The sequence below is a fragment of the Mytilus californianus genome, unplaced genomic scaffold (assembly GCF_021869535.1).
Source record: "Mytilus californianus isolate M0D057914Y unplaced genomic scaffold, xbMytCali1.0.p SCAF_1, whole genome shotgun sequence".
NCBI lineage: Eukaryota > Metazoa > Mollusca > Bivalvia > Mytilida > Mytilidae > Mytilus > Mytilus californianus.
Genome location: NW_026262581.1, coordinates 38,854,366 through 38,875,009, shown reverse-complemented (window position 1 = coordinate 38,875,009; position 20,644 = coordinate 38,854,366). Strand labels below are relative to the sequence as shown.

At 31.2% G+C, this 20,644-nt stretch overlaps 1 protein-coding gene across 2 annotated transcripts in view; it reads left to right on the top strand.

The window, feature by feature from the left end:
- Positions 1 to 20,644, top strand: part of LOC127701968 (uncharacterized protein C12orf56-like) — a 166,502-nt gene that overhangs the window by 9,874 nt on the left and 135,984 nt on the right. For both annotated transcript variants that reach the window (XM_052205951.1, XM_052205946.1), the window contains exon 2: positions 17,450 to 17,601. In XM_052205951.1, the coding sequence (XP_052061911.1) occupies positions 17,450 to 17,601 (152 nt within the window). The remainder of the gene's footprint in view (positions 1 to 17,449; positions 17,602 to 20,644) is intronic.

Here is a 20,644-nt window from a genome sequence, read left to right as displayed (position 1 = left end):
TCTATTCTTGTTGCGAAACTATTGTCAAAGTTTGTCCATGAGTATACTCTTGTATTTTTATACGACCGCAAAAAAATTTGTATGACGTTGGCGTCGTCAGACGTCGTCGTCCGAAGACACATTGGTTTTCGCACTCTAACTTTAGTTTAAGTGAATGGATCTTTATGAAATTTTACCACAAGGTTCAATACCACAAAAGGAAGTTTGGGATTGATTTTGGGGGTTATGGTAATAACAGTAAAGGAATTAGGGGCCAAAAAGGGGCCAAAAATAAGCATTTTTGTAACTTCCAGACATAACTTGTGTGTTAGTGTATGGATCTCTCTGACATTGTACCACAAGGTTCCATATCACTAAAGGAATGCTGGGATTGATTTTGGGGGTAATTGCCTCCAAATTTTAGGAATTAGGGGCCAAAAAAGGGGCAAAAAACAAGCATTTTTCTAGTTTCATGACAATAACTTGTGTGTAAGTGTATAGATCTTTCTGAAATTGTACTACAAGGTTCCATATCACAAAGGGAAAGCTGGGTTTGAGTTTGGGGGTAATTGCCCTAAACGTTTAGGAATTTGGGGCCAAAAAGGGGCCAAAAAACACATTTTTTTCTAGTTTCCAGACAATAACTTGTGTTCAAGTGTATGGATCTCTCTGAAATTGTACTGCAAGGTACCATACCACAAAGGGAAGGCTGGGATTGAGTTTGGGGGTGATGAATCATAATGGGGGGGTTCAAAAAATTTGGGGGGGGGGGATTTATTTTTTTTTCCTTTTTTTTCTTTTTTTCCTTTTTTGTTTCTTTTAAAATTTTCCATTTTAAGTTGGTTATTTCTGATTTATATTTAAAATCAAATAATAATGATATGGTAGGAGATACACACCAAACAGGATGTGTAAATTATTATATAATAAGTATTGTGCAATAGCAAGAAATTTTCAATTGCACAGTATTGCACAATAGCAAGAAATCTTCAATTGCACAGTATTGCGCAATAGCAAGAAATATCCAATAGCACAATATTGCGCAATAGCAAGAAATTGTCAATTGTACAGTATTGCGCAATAGCAAGAAATATTTAATAGCACAGGATTGTGCAAAAGAAGATACTTCCTATAAATTGCTTATTTCTTGACCAATTTCAATGGGGTTTTATTCTTGATTTCATGGGGTTCTTTAATATGCTGAATCTAACCGTGTATTTAGTTTTTGGATTTTGGGCCCCGTTTTTAAATTGGTCCACATTGAGGTCCAAAGGGTCCAAAATTAAACTTTGTTTGATTTCATCAAAAATTGAATTATTGGGGTTCTTTGATATGCCGAATCTAACCGTGTATTTAGATTCTTAAATTTTGGTTCCGTTTTCAAATTGGTCTACATTAAGGTCCAAAGGGTCCAAAATTAAACTTAGTTTGATTTTAACAGAAATTGAATTCTTAGGGTTCTTTGATATGCTGAATCTAAACATGTATTTAGATTTTTGATTATGGGCCCAGTTTTCAAGTTGGTCCAAATCGGGGTCCAAAATTAAACTTTGTTTGATTTCAACAAAAATTGAATATATGGGGTTCTTTGATATACTGAATCTAACCATGTATTTCGATTTTTGATTTTTGGGCCCCGTTATCAACTTTGTCCACATTGAGGTCAAAAGGGTCCAAAATTAAACTTTGTTTGATTTCATCAAAAATTGAATTATTGGGGTTCTTTGATATGCCGAATCAACCGTGTATTTAGATTCTTAATTTTTGGTTCCGTTTTCAAATTGGTCTACATTAAGGTCCAAAGGGTCCAAAATTAAACTTAGTTTGATTTTAACAAAAATTGAATTCTTAGGGTTCTTTGATATGCTGAATCTAAACATGTATTTAGATTTTTGATTATGGGCCCAGTTTTCAAGTTGGTCCAAATCGGGGTCCAAAATTAAACTTTGTTTGATTTCAACAAAAATTGAATATATGGGGTTCTTTGATATGCTGAATCTAACCATGTATTAAGATTTTTGATTTTTGGGCCCCGTTATCAACTTTGTCCACATTGAGGTCAAAAGGGTCCAAAATTAAACTTTGTTTGATTTCATCAAAAATTGAATTCTTGGGGTTCTTTGATATGCTGAATCTAACCATGTATTTAGATTTTGGATATTGGACCATAATAGGTGAATGTCCGATTTTAAAATTTTTAAGTTCTTAGACCACATTCATTCTGTGTTAGAAACCTATGCTGTGTCAAATATTTAATCACAATCCAAATGCAAAGCTGTATCAAGCTTGAATGTTGTGTCCATACTTCCCCCAACTGTTCAGGGTTCGACCTCTGCGGTCGTATCAAGCTGCGCCCTGCGGAGCATTTTATTATTTCTGTATCTGTATGTATCTTTTATGTTTAGTTTGGAAATTATACTGTTAAATATATCCATTGTCCTTCTACCTGTTTTAATTTTTCCTGTTTTTGAGTCTCTTTCTGATGTTATCAGGTTAAAATCTCCTCCAAAAATTACTATATCTGTTTTTACATTTATTAGTTCAGCATATTTATCTAATTGTTCATAAAATTCTGTTTGTGGTCTTGTGTTATTCTCTGGACTGTATATATTGAGAAGTTGATATTTTTTACTTTCTATTTTAAATTCTAAATGTATGAAATTTCCTTTTAGCGTCGCCGGAACTTGTTTCTTAATTATTTCTTTTGCATCTTTTGATATTAGTATACATACACCCCTTGCCCTATTTTCTCCATCTGAACTGTAGATCTTATAATTTGTTGTCGCTTCAATATCAATTTGGTTTGATCTTTTTAGTACCCCTGTTTCTTGTAGACAGATGATATTTGCATCTTGGTAGCTATTGATAATATCTTTATACTTAGTGTTTATATTTTTCCTTATATTTTGTGATATAATATGAAGAGTGCTCATGTGGGTTAGTAAAAGAGAGTATAATATATAGTAATGAGAAGATACTTATCATAAATAAATAATAAAGTATACAATATAAAAGTTTTATCTTTCTTTAATTTTAATTTAAATTTTGTTTATCTAATGTTTATTCTTTTATTTTATAATTTTTTTGTTATCTGTTTCTTTGCCTCTGGCTTAATTTTTTCTAATTCATTTTCACTATCGCTAAGATTTTTTCTTTTTTCAATTCTTTGTCTTTCTATTCTCTCTCTCTTTTTTTCTTTGTCTGTTTGGGCTTTTGTTTGTTTGTTTTGGCTCCTACCATTTCCTTGAGCCACTGAGGCTCCAGAATTGGTATCCGACCCTTTATTTTTTATTTGTTGTTCTTCTTTTTCAATGTTTTCTGGGTCTGACTCAGAGATTGTGCCCAATATCTCTGTTAAATCTTCCATAAGATCATTGTTCTCAATTTGGTTTGGCTTTTTTTTGCCTTTTTGTTTTTCTTTGATTTTTTCAGTCTCTGACTGTGGTTTATCAAATTTTACTTCTAGAGCTTGTGTAATTATAATCTCATGATCAGTTGACTCGTTACTGCTCTTTAATTCATTTAGATTTTCTTCTATAGGGGTAGAATCGGAAGTGCTGGTTTGAGCTGCTTCCATTGTTTCCTTATCTTGGTAGATTTCTACCTCTATTTCCCCTGAGCTTACTATGGTATTTTCTTGTGAATCTTGTGACTCTTGTGAGTCTTGAGTAGATAAAGACTCATTACTATTAGCTCTTGTTCTAGTTGGATGAGTTCTCGCTGAACTCCATACTTTACGGGGTGGCTCTGGACAATCTAGTGAAATATGTTCGTATGCTTGGCAGTTAAAGCACTTTTTGCCGTGTGGCAGACCTTCGTATCTAGTGGAAATCTGTTGCCCTTTTATATAAATTTTTTTTGGTATGTCTTCTTTGATACTGTTGGCAACAACAGTAACAACCCCACTAGATATATCTGGGAAATCTTTGTAGGTGTTATATTTTATTTCCCCTATGTCTACATATTTTTGTCGAGCCTTCGACTTTTGTCGAAAAAGCGAGACATAGCGATCCTACATTCCGTCGTCGTCGTCGTCGTCGTTGTCGGCGGCGTCCACAAATATTCACTCTGTGGTTAAAGTTTTTGAAATTTTAATAACTTTCTTAAACTATCCTGGATTTCTACCAAACTTGGACAGAAGCTTGTTTATGATCATAAGATTATATTCAAAAGTAAATTTTGTAAAATAAAAAATTCCATTTTTTCCGTATTTTACTTATAAATGGACTTAGTTTTTCTGCCAGGAAACATTACATTCACTCTGTGGTTAAAGTTTTTGAAATTTTAATAACTTTCTTAAACTATCCTGGATTTCTACCAAACTTGGAAAGAAGCTTGTTTATGATCATAAGATAGTATCCAGAAGTAAATTTTGTAAAAAAAAAAATCCATTTTTTCCGTATTTTACTTATAAATGGACTTAGTTTTTCTGCCAGTTAACATTACATTCACTCTGTGGTTAAAGTTTTTAAAATTTTAACAACTTTCTTAAACTATCCTGGATTTGTACTACACTTGGACAGAAGCTTATTTATGATCATAAGATAGTATCTAGAAGAAAATTTTGATAAAAATATGTTCCATTTTTTCCGTATTTTACTTATAAATGGACTTAGTTTTTCTTCCAGTTAACTTTACATACAGTCTGCAGTTAAAGTTTTAAAAACATTTATTAGATTCAAAAATTCGTAAGGGTTCCGCGGAACCCAGTGTCTCGCCTACTTTTGCTGTTAATCGCAGGCTCAACAAAAATGAGGAAAAAAAATTTAAAATTTTCCTCTCTATACTATCTTTTGATTGTAAGTAGCTTCTGTCCAAGTTTGGTAAAAATCCAGGATAATTTATGAATCTAATAAATGTTTTAAAAACTTAAACTGCAGACTGTATGTAATGTTGACTGGAAGAAAAACTAAGTCCATTTATAAGTAAAATACGGAAAAAATGGAACAAAATTTTATCAAAATTTCCTTCTAGATACTAGCTTTTGATCATAAACAACCTTCTGTCCAAGTGTGGTACAAATCCAGGATAGTTTAAGAAAGTTGTTAAAATTTTAAAAACTTTAACCACAGAGTGAATGTAATGTTAACTGGCAGAAAAACTAAGTCCATTTATAAGTAAAATACGGAAAAAATGGAATTTATTTTTACAAAATTTACTTTTGGATACTATCTTATGATCATAAACAAGCTTCTTTCCAAGTTTGGTAGAAATCCAGGATAGTTTAAGAAAGTTATTAAAATTTCAAAAACTTTAACCACAGAGTGAATGTAATGTTTCCTGGCAGAAAAACTAAGTCCATTTATAAGTAAAATACAGAAAAAATGGAAATTTTTTTTTACAAAATTTGCTTTTGAATATAATCTTATGATCATAAACAAGCTTCTGTCCAAGTTTGGTAGAAATCCAGGATAGTTTAAGAAAGTTATTAAAATTTCAAAAACTTTAACCACAGAGTGAATGTAATGTTTCCTGGCAGAAAAACTAAGTCCATTTATCAGTAAAATACGGAAAAAATGGACTTTTTTTTTTTACAAAATTTACTTTTGAATATAATCTTATGATCATAAACAAGCTTCTGTCCAAGTTTGGTAGAAATCCAGGATAGTTTAAGAAAGTTATTAAAATTTCAAAAACTTTAACCACAGAGTGAATATTTGTGGACGCCGCCGACGACGACGACGACGACGCCGACGGAATGTAGGATCGCTATGTCTCGCTTTTTCGACAAAAGTCGAAGGCTCGACAAAAACCATCCTGGATTTTTACCAAACTTGGACAGAAGCTACTTACAATCAAAAGATAGTATAGAGAGGAATATTTTTATTAATTTTTTTCCTCATTTTTGTTGAGCCTGCAATTAACAGCAAAAGTAGGCGAGACACTGGGTTCCGCGGAACCCTTACGAATTTTTGCATTTTGTTTCTGATATATTCAGGTTTTAGCTCATACGGTATACCGAACAATGTAATGTCAATGGTTCTTTTTTTATTTTCCCATTGTAGGGGTTGTGCTTGTACTACATTAAGGGTAACCTCCCTAACCTCGAATTGTTCTCTAAATACATCTTGGAAAATTTCCTTTGAGTGCTCATCTCTAAAAGATGCCGAGAACTTATTTATGCCTGTAGATTGGAAATAGCCTATGAGGGCAGATATATCTAAATTCAATGATCTCGCTATTTATGTAGTGTAGCATTTCTGCCGATGTAATTTTTGGTGTTTCATCTTGAGATTGTATTGTCAGGGTACAGGGCCTTGGTATCATTTTCCCTATTTTTATCCCTTCTTCACCATCTGAGGCGGCTCTCGAGTATATCACACTCATATTTATTTATATGTTTTATATATGTTGCTTATACTTAAGTCAGTAATTGCTTTGGTTCTCCTTCCCGCCTTTTTAGCTCACCTGACCTGAAAGGTCAAGTGAGCTTTTCTCATCACTTTGCGTCCGTCGTCCGTCGTCCTGCGTCCGTCGTCCGTCGTCCGTAAACTTTTACAAAAATCTTCTCCTCTGAAACTACTGGGCCAAATTTGACCAAACTTGGCCACAATCATCATTGGGGTATCTAGTTTAAAAAATGTGTTTGATGACCCCGCCAACCAACCAAGATGGCCGCCATGGCTAAAAATAGAACATAGGGGTAAAATGTAGATTTTGGCTTATATCTCTGAAACCAAAGCATTTAGAGCAAATCTGACATGGGGTAAAATTGTTTATCAGGTCAAAATCTATCTGCCCTGAAATTTTCAGATGAATCGGACAACCCGTTGTTGGGTTGCTGCCCCTGAATTGGTAATTTTTAGGAAATTTTGTCGTTTTTGGTTATTATCTTGAATATTATTATAGATAGAGATAAACTGTAACAGCAATAATGTTCAGCAAAGTATGATCTACAAATAAGTCAACTTGACCAAAATGGTCAGTTGACCCCTTAAGGAGTTATTGCCCTTTATAGTCAATTTTTAACCATTTTTGTAATCTTTTACAAAAATCTTCTCCTCTGAAACTACTAAGACAAATTTGACCAAAATTGTCCACAATCATCATTAGGGTATCTAGTTTAAAAAATGTGTCCGATGACCTCGCCCGCAAACCAAGATGGCTGACATGGCAAAAAAATAATACATAGGGTAAAATGCAGTTGTTGGCTCATATCTCTGAAACCAAAGCATTTAGAGCAAATCTGATGGTATAAAATTGTTCATTAGGTCAAGATCTATCTGCCCTGAAATTTTCAGACCAATCAGGCAACATGTTGTTGGGTTGCTGCCCCTGAATTGGTAATTTTAAGAAAATTTTGCAGCTTTTGGTTATTATCTTGAATATTATTATAGATAGAGATAAACTGTAAACAGCAATAATGTACAGCAAAGTTAGATCTACAAATAAGTCAACATGACCAAAATTGTCAATTGACCCCTTAAGGAGTTATTGCCCTTTATAGTCAATTTTTTACAATTTTCATAAATTTTGTAAATTTTTGTAAATTTTTACAAAATATTTTCCACTGTAACTACTGGGCCAAGTTCATTATAGATAGAGATAATAGTAAGGAGCAAGAATGTTCAGTAAAGTAAGATCTACAAACACATCACCATCACCAAAACACAATTTTGTCATGAATCCATCTGTGTCCATTGTTTAATATGCACATAGACCAAGGTGAGCGACACAGGCTCTTTAGAGCCTCTAGTTTTTTTTCTTTTGTAAACGTCAATTGTCGTTGTTCACACAAAACAGTTTATATACACACATGAAGAACATAAACACAGACTGAACAAAACATATTTACATTTATATTCACATTGGACAATATATTTTCTTATTCAACATTTTTATAATTAATCCATATCTGACATGTTTAACTAAAAATATTCGATTAGTCAAATACGTTTTTTGACACTGAACAAGTATAAACATGTTTTACTAAAAATATTCAATTAGTCGATTAGTCAAATGATATATCACCTGTAGTGGAAGATAAGCATCGCTGTTTTAGAGGAACCACACAAACATGCCCATTTTATGAGGAAAGTGGGCTTTGAGACAACTCATGTCAGCTTGTGTTTTGATAATCAGGAATTTCATTTAATAATAAACATTATACATTTAATTCCAAGCTGTTAAATTATATAACAACAATCAAAATTTAATAATATGATTAAACGGCATATTCTCATTTCGCCTTAGCTGTCAAAATCATTATATAAAATTAATCCCAGTTCGCCTTAGTGCAAATTTTCAGGTACACAAGAATTAACTAAGGCGAAATGGGAGCTTGTGTAAACAATGTAATTAAGTTGCAATTAGTTGATATTTGTTATTTCGATGCCAAATTCTGCCATGAAATACTTTTTAAAAGATGTTTTTTTTTTTAATTTTTGGTGTCTACCCGATTTTCCCACTTTTTAAATAATTCTTTTTTATAGTTGCACTTCTTTTTCTGAATATGTATTTTTTTACTTATTCGATATATTTTGTAAATAAAGTCTTATTAGAGATGACAAATTTCCAAGGCGTGTAACCAAACGATCTAAGGACAGTAATGGTAAGGCTGCTGCACGACGGACGAGTTGTTGACATCCGGGACATCTTTGTATTGAGTTTGAAGCCCATATTCTTGTGTCTTTTTCCATATGGCTTTTGCGTAGTGGAACAAACAACCTTTGAGTTCTGCGTTTGGAAAGACATGAGCAACTGCATTTCTGGATGCACATTAACACAATTTTAAAGATTTTTTTATTATTTTATTTTTTTCTTAAAGTTTTTGTTTAATATATATACTAACAAGTCTGTGGGAAAACAGTTTTTTGTTGTTGTTCTTTTTAACTTTTTGTGTTGCATAATGTAAAGTTTTCTAATTGCATAAAATTCATAAAATTGCAACTTTTATTAAATTAAACACAAGAGAAGCAACTTTCGTACTGACTAATGTTTTTATTGAAGATTTTTTTCTGATTTCACAACTTTTGAAATCATAAAAATTGTCACTTTTAATAAATGAATATAAAAATAATAATTCAAGAGAAACACTTCCGTAATTACATGTTGTTTAAATTGTTATAAAAACACAGAGGTTTAATTTGTTTATTCAAATTTTTTATCTAAATTCACATTTCGCCTTAGTTCAATTCCCATATCGCCTTAGAATTTTTTTTACCTTTTTTACCTTGAATTCACAGCTAAGGCGAAATGCGAACACACCGATTAAACAAGTTGATTAGTTAATAATCAACCAATAATCACACAATCAAAGGAATTTAATATATTAATTAGCATGGTAATTAAGAAATTACATTCGTATTTTTGTCTAAGTTTTCATTAAAATCTGGTATAAAATTCAAAGATATTTTATTTTTTTGTATAAAGCTTAAAAAAAATAATCATAAAACATTCGCATTTTTGTCTAAGTTTTCATTAAAATCTAGTATAAAATTCAAGTAATTCCAATTTTTTTTTATAGTTTACCAAAAAAAAATCATAAAACATTCGTTTTTTTTAATATATTTTTAATGGTACGAGTTTGCAGTGGTACAAGTTCTGATTGGTACGAGTTAACTTTTTTGGTACGAGTTTATGTGGTGCGAGTTTACAATGGTACGAGTTAACTTGCTTCCTCTGACATTTCCTTACTCTATTATGTCATGGGGACTGAAAAAAGTAATGATATAGCAATAAATTTTCATCTTCTCACTGCTGGACTCGCCATGATGAAAAATTACGAGTCCCTGGATCGCCTTAAAAAATACTTAGTGAGAACCCTTAAGTATTGAATATTGTGGTTTAAAAAATACCATATAGTTAAGAGTTTTAAATTTATGCATACTTATATGTACACCACTGATTAATAAAAATAATTATTCAGATTGTAATACAGATTTGTTTAATATTACAATATAATTAGCCTTTTTATCTCTACAAGTGTGCGTAACATGATAACAGGTCCACTTGCTCCCATAAAACATTTGCACCCTACATGTTTACACCCTATACGTTTGCACCCTATTTTTATTTAAATACAGGTTGAATTATATATATTAATTATTAGATGTTTTTAAGATGTATTAAAATATATATATATGTATTTTCATGAAGAAAATTTCAAGAATTTTTTAAAAGATTTTCTTTTTTTATGTGATTAAATGATTATCTATTAAAAATTATTTATGATAACTGTAACTTGATAAACAGGGTGCCAACGTATAGGATGTGAACGTGAAAGGGGGCGAATGTGAATACATGTAGGTGCGAATATGATTTTGGGCAAACAGACCCTGGGATTCCTGTGACATGTACCCTTAGGATGTTTATTGAGCAAATATGATTGGAAATCAATTTACTCATACATGAACATTACACTATTTATTTAATTCAAATTTTTTTTTTTAAAGTATGGATTGATAAATTCAAAGTGGGAAAATACTCAGAGTAACCCAAAATTTGCAAAACTGGTATTTTGCCTACATGTGTATATAGAAATATATATAAATATCGGAGAAAAAGAAGAAATGGAATTACAAGTATTTATAATCCCTCATTAAAATGTATATATTTTACAATAATACTATAAAACTACAATATATCTTTAATATATATATGGTGTGTATTAAAAAGCTTTAAAAAATCATATTTTTCAGTATTGCTTATTTTCTGGGAGCATTGCCAAGCCTTGGAAAATACCATATCAGGATTGTGTACAATACTGGAATACCAGCTGTATTGCAGTCTTTAAATTTTTTTTTACAATACTAGAACACAATTTTATTCCAGTATTGTATACCACTAATACAAGTATTGTGATCTCCAAGTGCAGGAGTCCAAGATCTGTTATGCCTATTTCATGTATAGTAGTCTGGTGTTTGGGCCTCATAGCTGGAGATTTTTTATCGACTTTTTCAGCTTTTGTTTTGATAATAATATAAAGCTACATATTTTTCCCTTCTTTTTTTATAGCTCACCTGGCCCATCACTTGGCATCCGTTGTTTCCGTTGTCGTCTGTTAACTTTTACAAAAATCTTCCCCTGAAATTACTCGGCCACAATCATCATTGGGGTTTTGAAAAATATATCTGATGACCCAGTCTGCTAATCAACATGGACGACATGGCTAGAAATAGAACATAGGGGTGAAATGCAAGTTTTGTCTATTATCTTGAAAACCGCTATAGAAAGAGAAAATCTGACAGAGGCAGACATATACATGTATATTATAAAATGTTGAGATCTACCTATTGTCTATTTAAATCAAAACTATCAGACGACTTCTTGTAGGAGGTATTGTCATTAAATGACGATTTTTACTAAAAACTGTAATAGATAGAGTGATACTTCAAATAGCAAAAATGATCAGCAAGACAAGATCTACTATTAAGACAAACTTTTTGAAATCATCAGATGACTCCATATTAATTATATCCGGTAAAGACAGTGTTAATGATGATTTTTATCAATTTTTTGCAGTTTTGCCTTATATCTAGAAATTATAATAGATAGGTAGAATCTTAAATAAGCAAAAATGATCAGTAAGACAATATCTACAATTAAGTCATATGGAGGAAATCATCTGACTACTCCTTATTAGAGTTTTTGCCCTTTATTGATGATTTAACCCATTTTTTGCATTTTTGACTTACAATGTTCATTGTATATCTTAAAAATTATAATAGATACATGTAGTTAGAAACTTAAATAAGCAAAAATGATCAGCAAGAAAAGATTTACTATTATTGCGAACCTAATGAAAGTTTTCCACAGTGCCATCTCTATCTTGACCAGGTATTTAAACTTTTGCAAGTTCACCTGTCCTATTGAATAAATACAATAGCTATTGTTCTCTGTGTAGTTTATTCTCTGGGACCTTTAAATTTCTTCTAAGAGAAATCTATCATTCATTGATTAAATTACCTGAGTAAAAAAAAATTCTTACATGTAGACAAAAATACTTTTTTTATACTCATTAATTGCGTGTGATGATGTATTTATTCAATATTAATAATATATTTTCATTCAGTTTAATATAAACATTGATTCAATCATAAAAAGTTGATTTCTAAAAAAAGTTTTATCAATGTTCCTATTGAAATTTGATTTTTTTTTTGTTTGGTTATAGAATACATTTAAGAAGATCTTAATTTGAAACATCATTATTTTCAAGTTCTTATTCATGTCAAACAATTTTTTTTTAAAAGGAACAATGTTGAAAGTTTTGTCAGAAATTAACTTTTTATGATTGAATCAATGTTTATATTAAACTGAATGAAAATATATTATTAATATTGAATAACTACATCATCACACGCAATTAATGAGTATAAAAAAAGTATTTTTGTCTACATGTAAGAATTTTTTTTTACTCAGGTAATTTAATCAATGAATGATAGATTTCTCTTAGAAGAAATTTAAAGGTCCCAGAGAATAAACTACACAGAGAACAATAGCTATTGTATTTATTCAATAGGACAGGTGAACTTGCAAAAGTTTAAATACCTGGTCAAGATAGAGATGGCACTGTGGAAAACTTTCATTGGGTTCGCAATAAGTTAGGATGGAGGAAATTGTCTGACAACTCTTTATTGGAGTTATTGCCCTTTAATGATTTTTATAAATAATTTTGCGTTTCGGCTTATATCTTATAATCGATAGATACTGAAATAAGCGTAAATGATCAGCAAGACAAGATCTACTTACAAGTCAGATAGCAGAAATCGTCAGTTGACTCCTTAATGGATTATTGCGAACCCAATGAAAGTTTTCCACAGTGCCATCTCTATCTTGACCAGGTATTTAAACTTTTGCAAGTTCACCTGTCCTATTGAATAGATACAATAGCTATTGTTCTCTGTGTATAGTTTATTCTCTGGGACCTTTAAATTTCTTCTAAGAGAAATCTATCATTCATTGATTAAATTACCTGAGTAAAAAAAAATTCTTATATATAGACAAAAATACTGTTTTTATACTCATTAACTGCGTGTGATGATGTAGTTATTCAATATTAATAATTTATTTTCCTTCAGTTTAATATAAACATTGATTCAATCATAAAAATTTGATTTCTGACAAAACTTTCAACATTGTTCCTTTTAAAAAAAAATTTGTTTGACATGAATAAGAACTTGAAAATAATGATGTTTCAAATTAAGATCTTCTTAAATGTATTCTATAACTAAACAAAAAAAAATCAAATTTCAATAGGAACATTGATAAAACTTTTGTTAAAAATCAACTTTTTATGATTGAATCAATGTTTATATTAAACTGAATGAAAATATATTATTAATATTGAATAAATACATCAACACACGCAATTAATGAGTATAAAAAAAGTATTTTTGTCTATATATAAGATTTTTTTTTTACACAGGTAATTTAATCAATGAATGATAGATTTCTCTTAGAAGAAATTTAAAGGTCCCAGTGAATAAACTACACAGAGAAAAATAGCTATTGTATTCATTCAATAGGACAGGTGAACTTGCAAAAGTTTAAATACCTGGTCAAGATAGAGATGGCACTGTGGAAAACTTTCATTGGGTTCGCAATAACTATGTTTGAAATGATGGAAACTCTCTCACTTTCTAAAGATGAACATTTTAGTAGAAAGTGGAGTTCGCCTTCCACATCTTTTTTACAAAGATTACAAATTCTATCTATTGCTGAAGTCCCCTGTATCTACCTCTCTCTATTTCTAGATTATGGTTACTTATTCTGAATTTTGTCATCTGAATTCTCAGATTCCTATTGCCTATAGACAGATAAAGTTCAAAACTTATATTTCTCTTAAAAAGTCTATATGTTCTTAGTTTTTTTTCCAAAATGACATATTTGTACTTTCATCGTTTAAAGATGAATACCACAACTGATTATACTTTAATTTTAGTCTGTTCAAAATAAATCTTTTCAAATTGGATTTCATATCAAAAACTTGTGATAAATCTATGTCTAAGTATTTTCCTAATGAACTCATACAATTATACCAACTTTTCTTACTATGGTTCGATAAGGATTTTGATACAAGGAGGGCTTCAGACAATAATTTGTCCTCTGTATTTGTTAAACCTGATAAGTATGAAAACATATTTATTGCGAACCCAATGATACTTTTCAACAGATTCACCTGCAAGCTACCTGTGGATTTAAACTTTTGTAAGTTCTTTTGTCCCATCTAATAAATACAATAGCTATTGTTCTCTGTGTAGTTTATTTGATGGGACCTTTAAATTTCTTCCAAGAGAAATCTATCACTCACAGATTAATTTACCTGAACAAAAAATTGAACTGTCAATAATGAAAATATATGTACAAATACTAAATAAGGACTCAAAATGCTGCATATGGTGTTGTTTTATTCAATATCAATAATTCATTTGTAATAGTTTCAATATAAACACTGATTCAAAAATTAAAAGTTGATTTCTGAAAAAAAAAATTATATTTTCCCTGTTAAAATTGGCTTTTTTTTTTGTGTGTTTGACAAATAAAAACTTGAAAATTATTTAAATTAAGGTCTTGATAAATGTATTCTATACCTGAACAACAACAAAAACATGCAAATTCATTGGAACAATACTAAAAATTTTGTCAGAAATAAACTTTTTATAATTAAATCAGTGTTTACATTGAACAGATTGAAAATATTTTATTGATATTGATTAAATAAAATATTGCATGCAGTTTATGCGAGTTTATTCAACTATTTCCCCAAAAAAAGAAGATAATTTTTTGGTCAGGTAAATTAATCAATGTGTGATAGATTTCTGCTAGAAGAAATTTAAAGGTCCCAGTGAAAAAACTACACAGAGAACAATAGCTATTGTTTTTATTCAATAGGACAAGAGAATAGACAAAAGTTTAAATACCCTGGTCAAGAGCAGACGACTCTGTGGAAAACTTTCATTTGGTTCGCAATAATTGCTCTTTAATTATGATTTTTACCCATTTTTAGTGTTTTTGTCTATTATCTTGAAAACTATGATAGATAGATAGACACTTGAACTAGCAAAAATGATCAGCAAGACAAGATCTTTAAATAAGTCAACAAGGCTGAAATCGTCAGTTTTATCTTGAAAACTATGAAATATAGACCCAAGATCTACAAGTAAAGTCAATTTTTGATGAAATCATTAGTAGACACTTTATCAGAGTGATTACCCTTGTATGGCGAATTTATTTTAACCCTTTATTGTGTTTTGGGCAAAAACTTAGAAGATAGAGCGAAAATGTAAACAGAATAAATTATACAAGATCAATAAAAAGGAGATTTTTGTCATGAATTCTATTCTAGTCCTCAATGTTTGAGAGTGTCCTTTGTTGAAGATGCACATAGACCTACAAAAATGTTTTAAACTATGTTCTGTCCTGTTTTATTATATTATGGTTTTGCACTATATAAAAAGTGAAATTTACATACATGCCTAAACTATTGACTTGTTCAGACATATGGTCAGATCATATGTTTTCATACGTCATATGAATTTGTACTATGCATGCTTTTTCAATGGAAATTGTGAAGTCACAATGCATTCTTAATAGCACAAAACCCATGAGACCGTCACACGAGGATATATATTTTTTATTGATCTGTGTATTTTATCAGAATGTGATTCATTTTGAAGTTGACTTTTCATCTACAATGTACATATGTACTTAGTTTTTACACCAGATGACCGTGAGGGCATTCCGGTGTATTGCTGTCGCCTAGATTTCCATTACGTAACTTTTGTGTTGGGATTGTAACCGATCTATAAACATGATAAATACACGGATATTATCGAGTGCAAAATGACATTCCTTATCGCTTGTTATAAATTCATTTTTTCAATGGATACTCCTAAAAATATTTTTTTAAGAACATAAATTAAAAATATGAAAATGTTTTGTTGTTAGAAATATATATACAAGTTAAAAATCTTTAATATCTATGCACAGGTACAGAAAATGTGTGTTAACGCATGCGGAAGAACATCTCAAGAACGTTTGCAATCTCCCATGCAGAGTTATAGGTCCTCGCTCTCTCTCAAGGACCAATAACTCTGCATGGGAGATTGAAAGTTTGGCGGGAAAATATGAATGCCTACTCAAATCCAATCTATTAAAAAAAATCGAATTATTACAGAAGAGTGTCCACCTTGCACTTGCACTGCACTATTATTAATATAGTAGAATAGAATGATATACAAATGGGTGAAAATTATATATACATGTCCATGTAACTGTAATATACAAATATTAATATAATATATAACAACAAACCAGAGTATACTGATTTGTATCACTTGAATATCATATTTATTACGGTGAGGTTGAATTCCCTGTCATTTATTTATCATCCATGCACGAACTTGTCTAAGAAAAAAAATTATATCTGTACATTAATCTCACTTTCAGGTATAGAGATGTGATTTTTTTTTTGAGACAAGTGCTTGTGACCATCCACAAGAATTTGCAGTCATCCGATGTTCAGTACTTCAGTACTTTGATTTTGTTAACAATGACACCTTTCCTGATCATTAAGGAGCTTGGTACTGTTGGATAGAAGAATCCAATATGGATTATGGATAGAAAACATACACTTTCTCAATTTTCCTAATCAACTTACTGCTGTAAAATGCCCTCAGTGTTGCTCTGTCCTTGGGTAATTATAAATGGAATATATTTGATTTATGTTTCATATGGAATATATTTGATTTATGTTTCATATGGAATATATTTGATTTATGTTTCATATGGAATATATTTGATTAATGTTTCATATGGAATATATTTGATTTATGTTTCATAACTACAACATGTACTTTTTGAACAGGTCCTCCTAATGTGAAATACTGTTTTTATTTTAATTTCCAGAGAAAACATAGGAAAATACATGTATATATATACTAATGAAGAAAAAAAAAAACAGTACATTTTAAGAAAGTAATGAAATTCAAAAAATATGATCTGAGACAAACTTTAATAACAGAAACCATTGTAACATACATCTATTGATATTTGAATGGTATAATGAAATAAAAAAATTGAAAAGTTGAAACAATATTTGAACACAAGTTGTTTAATGTTCAACAATTTTATGTTTCATACTACCAATTCAAATTGAAACAAAATTGAAATTGAACACCAGGTCTGGTGGTGCTCTTTACATTAAGCTAAAGTCTTGGACTACTTAAAGTGCAATGAAAAAATAGTCCTAGATTTTGATTTAATTGTCCAACTTAAAATGATGGTAACTTATGGTATGATCACCAGTGATTATATCTTTAAATGAAAAAAGTATGCAATGCATACATTGTGTATAAGCACAGAAAGACATTTATTCATTTATCATTGTTTATGGTTGATTACTGTTCACAGGCTTTTTATGGATTAAGATGAAAGTAAATAACTTTTATTTATAACTTTAAAAATTTATAGAAGAGTTTGTTATAAAAGCAAAAAATGAATCTTTATGAAGAATATTTATTTTTTGCAGGTAAATGACTATCCTGACTTCCTGTCAGGCGAAGAAAGAGAAAACACACAACATTTGGTTGTCACTTACTGGACAAGTGATTCTAAAAGACGATCAATACGACGCTCTAAGAGATCTCCACGACCTGGATCTGCAGCTACAGAAGGGGATAGGTTTGTATTAGTTCTGCAATAATATATAATCCTTAGACGCCATAAAGTTGTTTCAATTTAGGCCATGTCAAATTAACTTTCTGGTTCTCAAAACACCGCCACGTCAGCCAAAAAATCTGTACTTTGGCAACTTCCCTGAATCATTTAGTAGTATGAATTTGTCTTACTGCATGAAAGTAAAGTATTTCCACTTAAATATTATTGAAATTCTGTAAGTCATAAAAGGCCCATATATAAATTTTCAAGCTGTTTCCATTTTTATGCAGCAGTGCATGCTTACTTTCTATCTGACAAGGTTTCATGTTTTTTTAGCTCACTATTCTATTCTAGTCCACAATGTTTGAGAGTGTCCTTTGTTGAAGATGCACATAGACCCAGGTGAGCGACACAGGCTCTTTAGAGCCTCTAGTTTTTTTTTATACGCCTGTCAAAATTTTGACAGGACGTATTATGGTATACAAATGTCCGGCGTCCGTCTGTCTGTCCCTCTGTCCGGCATCCACATGTAGCACCGTAACTTGAGAACAACTTATCCAAATTTCATGAAACTTAACATAGTTGTTTCTTATGATGGTCAAACGATCTGTATACTTTTTGGTGAAAATAAGATTAAAACTTTTTGAGTTACGGGACTTTGTAACTTAAACAGGGGGGGTGTTTTTTTCACATGTCGCGCCGTATCTCAAAAACGATTTATGATTATTGCTTAAAACTTTACACACTTCTTAGTTATATCAATCTAAAGATCTGTATACTTTTTGGTGATGATTCAAAATTTTGTTTAAGAGTTATTGAGTTTTTTGTAAAAAAAGGGGGGGGGGGGGGGGGTAGGGGGGTTTCACATGTCACGCCTTATCTCAAAAACGATTTAGGATTATTGCTTAAAACTTACACACTTCTTAATTATATTAATCTAAAGATCTGTATACTTTTTTGGTGATGATTCAAAATTTTATTTTAGAGTTATTGATTTTTTTATAAAAAAAAAGGGGGGTTTTCACATGTCGCGCAGTATCTCAGAAACGATTTATGATTATTGCATAAAACCTCACACACAAGATGACGGGCGTATCATGCGCTTGTGGCGCAGCTGTATATTTGTGTGTTTAGGTTTTTATCTAGTTGTATTACTCATTTGTGATCTCCGAACCTACAGAAAAGTAGATTAAGACAGAAAAGATAGGGAAAATGTTTTGTGTTAATGATCTGGATGTACATTCCTGTTTGCAGCAAGTTAAATGTGAGGAGCTGTGTGCCACCTTAATTTTCTTTTATAGGAGTTATAGTGGTTAAAATGTATGCCTATTGAGGCTACATAACATGCAAGGCTTCATTTGCGAAGTTTAAAAATTTTGCATCAGACAATACTTACTGTTTGCCAAAAATGTTGAATGAAATAGTCAGACTCCTTGTATCATAACATCTAAGCAAAAGAATTACCAAAAGGAAGCAAATTACCATTTTCCATATCAAGACTAGTACATGTATTTTTCTATATGTAAATACGTGAAACGGCCTATTAACTGGACATCTAATTTTTTCAGCATGACATTGTATTAGACCATTTCATTCTCAAGTGTAATGCTATTTGTAACTTTCAATTCCATTTAAGTACTTTTAATACACATGTACACTGTATGTGGAAGGATTATTTATAACTCAAAAACTTCAGAAAATTTTTGTAAGTGGAAAATATTACATTTTTATACGATGGCGGTCGTATATTGGTATGACATTGGCGTTGTCGTCGTCGTCATCCGAAGACACATTGGTTTTCGCACAATAACTTTAGTTCTCTCCCCATATGGAATTTACTGACCCCATATATATCGTATTAGGTCACTAGCACACTACACTATTCGAGCTTCGCTCTCACCCCATATGGAATTTACTGACCCCATATATATCGTATTAGGTCACTAGTACACTACACTATATATTCTACTACCTAAAAGCAATATTAACTCATGGTTTGACTGCATATTTCTTGTATCGCTTTATGATGTTCCACTGTTATAGTCATATCTTATTTCGGGATGGATACAAAATCGCAAATACTCAAATATACACAGTGTTTGAATATATATGTGACACAGCTTCTGAGAAGCTTTGTATAAATTATGTATTTCTCATAGTTCTATGTTAAATTGTGTTCAGTAGTTGTGGCCATCTTGAATTTGGATTGGCAACACAAACCCAAAATTGGTTAAAAGCTATCTATGGATCATTTTTATACGACCGCAAAAAAATTTTTGTGGTCGTATATTGGTATGACGTTGGCGTTGTCGTCGTCGTCGTCTGGCGTCGTCCGGCATCGTCCGAAGACACATTGGTTTTTCGCACTCTAACTTTAGTTTAAGTGAATGGATCTCTATGAAATTTTACCACAAGGTTCAATACCACAAAAGGAAGGTTGGGATTGATTTTGGGGGTTATGGTACCAACAGTAAAGGAATTAGGGGCCAAAAAGGGGCCAAAAATAAGCATTTTTGTAACTTCCAGACATAACTTGTGTGTTAGTGTATGGATCTCTCTGACATTGTACCACAAGGTTCCATATCACAAAAGGAATGCTGGGATTGATTTTGGGGGTAATTGCCTCAAAATATTAGGAATTAGGGGCCCAAAAAGGGGCAAAAAAACAAGCATTTTTCTAGTTTCATGACAATAACTTGTGTGTAAGTGCATGGATCTTTGTGAAATTGTACTACAAGGTTCCATATCTCAAAGGAAAAGCTGGAATTGAGTTTGGGGGTAATTGCTGAAACGTTTAGGAATTGGGGGCCAAAAAGGGGCCAAAAATAAGCATTTTTCTAGTTTCCAGACAATAACTTGTGTTCAAGTGTATGGATCTCTCTGAAATTGTACTGCAAGATACCATACCACAAAGGGAAGGCTGGGATTGATGATGGGGCAAATTGCCTCAATATTTTAGGAATTAGGGGCCAAAAAGGGGCAAAAAACAAGCATTTTTCTAGTTTCAGGACAATTACTTGTGTGTAAGTGTATGGATCTTTCTTATATTGTACTAAAAGGTTCCATA